Below are 9,003 nucleotides of genomic sequence, written 5' to 3' on the forward strand. Positions count from 1 at the left end.
TAAATAATAATTCTTATACAAATAATTTTGAGAAAAATAATAAGTCCCGCAGAAAAAAAAAACAGCACAGCCATGTTCAACGACGTTAAAAAACAACAACACCACGAAGATTAAAAAAATATATCTTTAGGATAAACACCAGAAGATTTACAATCCGTGCTTAACTGTGCTATGATTAAATAAAAATAAAGTACTAATAAAATAAATGCTGTTAAAAATCATCGTCGTCGTCGTTGTTTTTTTTTTACAATTCATGATGAAACGAACGATGCTGCTGACAATGATGATGGTGATGGCGGTGATGATGAGGATGATTATTATTATCATTGTGTAAATACTACCAACAGAATTTTAAGAATAAATACTAGAATTTCTGACTGAATGTTCTTGACCCTCATCCGCATGCTTAATGAGGACACACACTTTTTGGTTTTATGAAGAGCTGTTTTTTGTGGGTACAACTACAATTTTCAAAGGGCATTCAGTTTTAGCAGTGTTCAGATGACATGTGACCATGAGAAATAATTGAAGTCAAAATGGTAAATGCATACCTGGCACCTCATAGACAGAAAGTTCGTTTGGAAGATAGACCATTGCGACTTTTGAAAAAAATCTATTTTAAAAATCCACGCCTCTTGTGATGGTCCTTGAAAAAAAGTATATTTTAAAAATCCACGCCTCTTGTGATGGTCCTTGAAAAAAAGTATATTTTAAAAATCCACGCCTCTTGTGATGGTCCTTGAAAAAAAGTATATTTTAAAAATCCACGCCTCTTGTGATGGTCCTTGAAAAAAAGTATATTTTAAAAATCCACGCCTCTTGTGATGGTCCTTGAAAAAAAGTATATTTTAAAAATCCACGCCTCTTGTGATGGTCCTTGAAAAAAAGTATATTTTAAAAATCCACGCCTCTTGTGATGGTCCTTGAAAAAAAGTATATTTTAAAAACCCACGCCTCTTGTGATGGTCCCTGAAATAAAAACTATTTTCAAAATCCACGCCTCTTGTGATGGTCCTTGAAAAAAATCTATTTTAAAAATCCACGCCTCCTGTGATGGTCCTTGAAAAAAATCTATTTTAAAAATCCACGCCTCTTGTGATGGTCCTTGAAAAAAATCTATTTTAAAAATCCACGCCTCTTGTGATGGTCCTTGAAAAAAATCTATTTTAAAAATCCACGCCTCTTGTGATGGTCCTTGAAAAAAATCTATTTTAAAAATCCACGCCTCTTGTGATGGTCCTTGAAAAAAATCTATTTTAAAAATTCACGCTTCTTGTGATGGTCCTTGAAAAAAATCTGTTTTAAAAATCCACGCCTCTTGTGGTGGTCCTTGAAAAAAATCTATTTTAAAAATCCACGCCTCTTGTGATGGTCTTTGAAAAAAATCTATTTTAAAAATCCACGCCTCGTGTGATGGTCCACGAAAAAAAAATTATTTCAAAAATCCACGCCTCTTGTGATGGTCCTTGAAAAAATCTATTTTAAAAATCCACGCCTCTTGTGATGGTCCTTGAAAAAAATCTATTTTAAAAATCCACGCCTCTTGTGATGGTCCTTGAATAAAAATATATTTTAAAAATCCACGCCTCTTGTGATGGTCCTTGAAAAAAATCTATTTTAAAAATCCACGCCTTAAAAAAAAAACAATTAAACCAGTAAGGAAAGTACTAAAGTCGGACTGAGCCGACTATATGATTCACCACTTTGGGTATGTTCTTCAAAGTCTCCTAATTGCCAAATTTCGTGCATATGGAAAGATATTTAGGGACTTTGGCGCACCATTAACCTTAAATCGATGCATAAATCGACTCTGAAAGAGATTCTATGCCAGGGATGCAAAAGTTGGTACAATTGTACTAATTTTAGCACTATTTGGAAGTCAAAAGTACAATAGCACCCCAATGACTTATTTAGCACTATTTCTAAATTATATCAAATTATTTTCACTTAAAAACCCCTTTTTACAAACTGTTATTTATGTTCTTACAATATGTACTAAAAATTACAAGTGATGTCAATTTAGAAATGTAGTCTGAGGATGCCATAATGCATGTAGAAACTATGAAATGTGGAAAGGGTTTTTTCATATGAAAATATAATTAAAATCAAAGAAAGGAGCAGACTAAAGATTTCGACTGCTACAAATCTTATACAAACGAAGGATTAGTTGAAGTCGTGCTGCTATGCTGCAAAAACGTTTAACTTAATTGATCACTTTATATATAAGCCTTATGTATAAGTACGTAGAACAAATGTTTTTTATGTACCTTTTTGTTAATTTTTAGGTTTTCATATTATGTATGTATGTTTTTATACCCTACAGGGTATTATGTCTTTGTGCATATGTTTGTAACAGGCAAAAGGAAACGTGATAGACACATGGTTCCTTTTGAGAATATGCATAGAATCACTTTTTAAGTCGATTTATGCATGTCCGTCCGTCTGTCCATGTTAAATTGTAAACAAAGTACAGGTCGCATTTTTGATTCGAATTGGATGAAATTTGGCACAGCACATTTATTTGGCCCAGGGACGAACCTTATTGAAATAGGGGAAAATCGGTTCAGATTTAGATATAGCTCACATATATATTTTCGACCGATTTAATGTAACTGGTGGTCTTTCGATTTACCCAAAATTTGGCATAGAGTACTGAATTGAGTCTAGAATGATGTGTGTTAATTTTCGTGAAAATCGGTTCAGATTTAGATATAGCTCCCATATATATTTTTGCCCGATTCAATTTTAATTTGACATAGCTACATGTGTCAAATTTTGCTGAAATCAGTTGGGATTTATATATATCTCCCATATATATTTTCTTCCGATTTTAAATAAATGGAGCACCAAAGACTCAATGTTAGGCAGATTCACACAAAATTTTGCACAATGTACTTAAGATAGTATAGCCAAACATGTGTCAAGTTTTATTGGAATCCATCCAGATTTTAAGTGGGACCCAAGGACCCAAATAACCTGACCTGTAACAAGTTTCATTGAAAACTGTTCATATTTGTATATAGCTTCCATATCTATTTTCATCCAATTTTAGGTAAATGTTGCACCAAACGCTTCATGTTTTTTTCAGAATAGAATGACGTAATTGCGTGTAGAAGTACAGATGTAGCCCATATATATTTCTGACTGACTTCGTGTTAATTGGGCTCCATATATTCCACGGGTGCCCGATTGATATTTGCTTTAAATCGATTTACGTAAATGTTACGCATTGTAACAAACGAATGACATGTTTATGGATTGATCTAAATCGATTCACATATTTTAGTCATCCAATTTCATGTTAATGACCCTTCTGTTAAGATGCATCTTTTTAATATACCCATAGTGGTGAAGGGTATCATATAGTCGGCCCCGTCCGACTTTACTACATTCCTTACTGGTTTATGTATGTTTTTATTAATTGATAGTAACAATAATTTTTTTATTAAAAAATGTATAAAAAGTACAATCGGACTGAAAAAAGTACACATTTTATTAAAAGCCAGTACAATTTGAATAATTTCATTTCGCATCCCTGTTCTATGCATATTCTCAAAAGGAACCATGTGTCTATCTCGTTTCCTTTTGCCTGTTACAAAAATATGCATAAAGAGAAGGGTATAAAAATCCACGCCTATTGGTTTGGTGGTCCGAATATCGCGATTTTGAAGAATGTTCTACAAGAAAATTTTGTAGAATTTATTGTAAAACTTTTCACCAATAAACAGCGAGCGAGATATTTATTTTTATAATTTTATTTTATTCTATCAATCCTAAAAGTATGCTTTGTATTTTGAGATATGCTTCTTTAGATATTTATATGTGTTAATTGCATGTTAAAATACAAAGTATCATCAATCTACCTTATGGATAGAAACATTAGCCAATTTGGGTTTTCCTAGGTTTTTTTAAGCAGCTTGGCTATCTTCCTACTCGATCTGGTTCAAATTTTGCCTAGGGCGTACGAATTTCAAACATAATAATTGAAGTGTTAGGGGCCATTGTATTTACAGGCTTAGGCTCACATTTTATCAACATCCACGAAAGACATTATTATTGCCTATTATTTCATATTAAAATCCATTACATCCATTTCATATTTGTTTGTTGTTTATTTTTATTACAAAAATGTTTGTTGTTTAGTACATATATTTTTGGAAAGAAAATCATGTGATTGAGAAAGCAATATTTGTCACAAAGTCTATCATTTTATATATAGTATACTATTATCTAAAAAAATTATAACTACAACTACTACTTATTGTGAAATATAATCACATGTACCAGTATATTTTTGTGTTGTCTTATTTTCTTTGCAGGTGTTTCTCTCAACATTTCTTAGCCCGAACAACCACGACAACCACAATGTACACACTCCACAACACGTCCTTCTTCCAATTTCGATTTTGGCACACGACAAATACAATTTGTACCAAAATTCGTATCTCTCGTTTGTATACAACGAAGGCAGCATAAATTTTCATAACCTGATTTTTTCCATTTGGCAATTAAATTGGCATCGGCTATCTTCTCTTTCAAACAATAATCGTACAGTTCACGACTGATGGCTTTACGGCGATAAAATAAATCATAAATATAGCGGGATTTTTGATGATGAATTTTAAAAATTGGCCACAACGATTCGGTGATACGTTTACCCTCATGGGGTTCAGTTTCAGCTGTAAGTAGAAGAAAAATTGAAAACTTTATTATTGAATGGAAATATATATCAAAAAGTCGTTCTCCTATAATAGCCCCAGAGAAGTCCAAAAGTCTGATAAATGTCCTACTCCTCTAGTAGAACTAAAATGTATTCTGTCTTCTAGAAGATGTGGCCAAAAAGTTATTCTAAAAGATAGAAGACACCAATATCGATTTCTGTATATGAGGTCTTCTATTTATTAGAATAACTTCTTGGCCACTTCTTCCAGAAGACACAACACATTTTAGTTCTCCAAAGGTCGTCTATCTGTAAAATACCTTTCGATCTATAAAAGACCTTAAATGTCTGTTCCACCTATATATAAGACTTCATAAAGGTCTAATATATATGTAAAATCGCTTTAGGTCTTCTACGTATAGAAGAACCCTTTCTAGGGATCGTAGATCTATTGAAGGCCTCATATGGATTACCCATCTATAGAAGTCCTCATTAGGATATTCTATCTATAGAACAACTCACGAGTCTTCTATATATAGAACCACATAAAGGGTATTCTATCTATAGAAGATTTAATACAAGTATTCTACCTATAGACGACTTCATATGAATTCTCTGTCTGTAGAATATCTCAAAAAGGTATACTACCTATAGAAGTCGTTTCATCTATAGAAGACCTACTAAGAGCCTTCTATCTATCGAAGTCCTCATAAAGATCTTCAATCTATACACAACCTAAGAAGGCTACAATCATAGGAGACCTTCATGAGGTCCACAAATGATCTCATAAAGGTCTTCTATTTATACAAACTGGTTATGAAAGTCTCTTAGCAATAAATGATCATTAAGGCCTTTCATCTATAGAAGACCAACTAAGGGCTTTCTATCTATAAAAGTCCTCATTAAGATCTTCAATCAATGGAAAGCCTCAGAAGCCCATTCTCATAGGAGAGCTTCATGAGGTCTGCAAAAGATCTCATACGGGCCCTCTATCTATGATAGCGGTTATGTAGGTCTCCTAGCAATAAATGACCTTACAAAGGTACTCTATAAAAAGCTTCATTAAGGTTTTTTTCTTCTCAACACTACAAAACCACTTCACAGCCCACAAGACTGCATGTGTCCTCCTTTTTGTGAAAACTATGACTTCCTATTGTGCACCTCCCTTTCACATTCGTGTTCACACTCATTAGGAAGGATAAGCGATAATCGATAGACGAAAAACTCATTAGTACGACCCACTTGCCTAAAACATTAACAAAATTATATAAAATAGTTTCGACAAAATGCTATTCTGTACATTCCATGGTAATACCAACTCACCTTCACGCATTTTCTGTTCCAATTCTTCCAATGTCGGCTCTATCAATTCCCAACCATCTGGTGGCGGTTTACGTGATCTTCGAACTTTTGGCATTTCCGTGAATAGCTTTCAAAAAAAGGTGTATCAAATGTTTCCAACCAAACGTTTTGAGGAATTCCGCAAATTGCTATGTGCACCGCTTACCAGCACAACGCGTTTGTTGCTCTTTTCGTTGACATTTAGTGATGGGTGTTTGTGAAATGGCGATAACACAATGAAACCACAGTAGTGCAACCTAATGCGAAATGCGTTTTTATATCGATAATGATGGTATATTGTTATTAAGGAGGTTCGCATGGAATACAATGTTTAAGAGACCATAATAAATTAAGAGTGACAGTCCGTTAATCACTAGAACTCGGATTTTGTATATTTTCACGATAAATGCTATTAGCATTTTCACAAAGAAGTCAATATTTTTTCAAAATAAAGTTATCATCATGGCCCATAAATCGTTCAGAATAAAAATTCAGTACTGTACATTTCCGTGTGTACCGTTCTATAGGAGCTAAAATAAATCATAAACTGCCAATGATAATTTTTGGTAGGAAGATTTGACAACACCGAAGAATTTGATAAATCAAATTAAATCGATTTCGGTTGAAAAACATACCAAAACCCCCAAAATACCGAATAATGGGTGTACCATAGGGAGACTCTCCAGCGGGCTCAGCGGGAGAGTCTTGAAGGAAATGACCGAGTGCCTATGATCCCTGAGCTGACGAGGCGAGAATGGCACCCTAAATAACCATTTCAAAGGTCTGGGTCACTACCTCATAAAATGACCCCCCTAATGCTGGATTGTCAGGCGACCTCGTGCCCAACAGCTTTCTATGGTTTGCAGTCAGGGTCCCGACTATATTAGAATGGAGCCTTGTTGAAACTTGGGCTCATTTTGCAAAGTCGTATTGAGAAGAATATGGAGTCCTCTGGCTACACCTTGGAAACGTTCCTCAATATTGAGGGAGCTTTCAACAATGTGAAGGTAGAGGTCATCCATTCTGATCTCGTAAGCGCAGGTAGAATGCTGGGAATCAGAATTATCAACTCATCCATAGGAGAGAGTTCCGTTAGGAAATCTGTCAACAGAGGCACACCACAAGGGGAGTATTCTCTCGTCTTCTGTGGCTTCTGGTGATAAATGAGATACTGATGTAATTCGATCATCTTAAAATAATGGTTGTAGCCTATGCCGATAATGTAGACTTGCTGGTTGGTAGGAAATTTCTAATGCATATTGCATTATGTAGATAATATAAAAAATATACAATTTTTTACTTTTCATTCCTCATTTTCAATTTTACTGAAAAAGTTTGAAAGTTTTATAAATATTTTCAAGCTGTCAAAATTAATTTATTTTCGATAAATACATTCAATTTCTTCGTTATTCGCAGAGTGATTCGAATTGAACAATGTGACAAGCATGAGAAGCCACACTCTCAAAAAGCAAAATTTTGGCAAGAGTGCCATTAAAAATGTTTGTGTATACACCGATTTATGGCGAAGCGTACAGAAAGGTGTTTATAGTTTACGTAATCGTCCTACGATGACAAATCCGACAAATATTTCGAGGTATGGCAAATGGAATGCCAAATCTACTCCATTTTATTGTAGAATATAGTTTAACTTTTTTATTATTTTTTTATATCAGTGTTTTTTTTATGGAGGATATAAAAAGTGTGATTTTAATAGTTTATCTCTTTTAATTATTTTATTTCAGTATTTTATCCATCAAAAATGCTTTATTATATATTTTTTCGATGTATTTATAATCTTGTTTTACTAAAATACGCTCTAAAACAAATAATTAAAAAAACAGTGCAAAATCCAGAGATTAATAGAACGTATTTATTTTAGGTTTCACTTGTAACAGCTGTTCTAATAACGGCATTGCTTTACAACGCCGTCCATTTCACAATTCATTGTCGCCGTTATCTTTCCCACCAACGACTCAGTGTTGTGGTATCATTCTCAGTGCGGAGATATTGGAGAATATAATTTGATTCTTTTTTATATAAATGTTGTTTTGTTGTTTGAATGTACAATTTTGGCTTTGGTATAATAAACCAAGTACTTGAAAAGTCGACATTGCGATTACCTCAAAGATCAAAAGTCGACTTCGATTAATCGATTATTCAAAAGTCGATTTACTTATCCCTAGTCGAAAGTCGATTTGCTTATCCCTAGATTGAAGAAACTTGTTTAAGTCGCCAAAAAATTGTATTCTCCAATAAAAATGTAAATAATTTGCTTAAAAACCTTACAAGATTAGTGTTTGCGATAAGAAAAAAACATAAATTCAAATAAATGTGTGTAATAGTGTGTGTTTGTGATAACTAAATAAAAAGAAAAATGAAATCGTTTAAATGATAATTAAAATTAAAACAATAGAAATTACTTTGTTACGCATATAATACAACGAACAACAACAATTGCAGCAAAAACAACAACGATACAAATACAAAAGTAAAATCTGCCCAAAAAAGTCGTCACAAATATCACCGCAGTAGGTGCAACAAAACGACAGAAATTGTGAAACTATTGGTTAATCACCTATTTTTGGGGGTATCAATTGAATAATATTTTTAACCTTAAAAATAATAATTTATTTTTTGCTAACTTAAAGTAATTTGCACAAATTTCCTTTTAAAGTAGTTAGCCAGCAGACATATTCTCCCTCTTTTGGCACAATAACAAGAGGATCCACTTTACACCCGCAATCATAAACATGTAACAAAAAAAAGCAATGCAAACGGAAAGTGGGTAACAAAATAACAAGAAATGTTATGACTACCCTCAACAATATTTGGCCATTCAATTTAATCATCATTTATTTGGTGACTTATTAAATAAACACATAGTCAAACGACGACAATAACAACAGCAAAAACATCTGAGAGTGAAATGTAACCATCAAAAAAAAAAAAAACAACAAAATGACAGAAAGAAACACAATGAAATAACAGCTACACATAACAAA

General features: G+C 33.2%; 1 protein-coding gene across 1 annotated transcript; it reads right to left on the reverse strand.

Moving 5' to 3' along the window:
- Window positions 1–4,337: 4,337 nt before the first annotated feature.
- Window positions 4,338–6,084, reverse strand: LOC133337522 (protein BUD31 homolog). Its single transcript, XM_061545744.1, has 2 exons — window positions 5,984–6,084; window positions 4,338–4,679 (listed from the first exon to the last, which is right to left on the reverse strand). The coding sequence occupies exons 1-2, from the start codon at window positions 6,075–6,077 to the stop codon at window positions 4,339–4,341; spliced, it is 435 nt and encodes a 144-aa protein (XP_061401728.1). The 5' UTR covers window positions 6,078–6,084; the 3' UTR covers window position 4,338.
- Between the last annotated feature and the right edge of the window lie 2,919 nt (window positions 6,085–9,003).

Source organism: Musca vetustissima, unplaced genomic scaffold, assembly GCF_032173495.1.
Source record: "Musca vetustissima isolate MV318-11 ecotype Yass unplaced genomic scaffold, APGP_CSIRO_Mvet_v1 utg3853, whole genome shotgun sequence".
Classification (NCBI taxonomy): Eukaryota; Metazoa; Arthropoda; class Insecta; order Diptera; family Muscidae; genus Musca; species Musca vetustissima.

Bases quoted from the DNA above. Each gene is read 5' to 3' on its own strand.
- LOC133337522 (XM_061545744.1), bottom strand. From the start codon at position 6,077: ATGCCAAAAGTTCGAAGATCACGTAAACCGCCACCAGATGGTTGGGAA. The intron at 4,680-5,983 runs GTGAGTTGGTAT...TTCTACTTACAG, and splicing joins GGAACAGAAAATGCGTGAAG to CTGAAACTGAACCCCATGAG.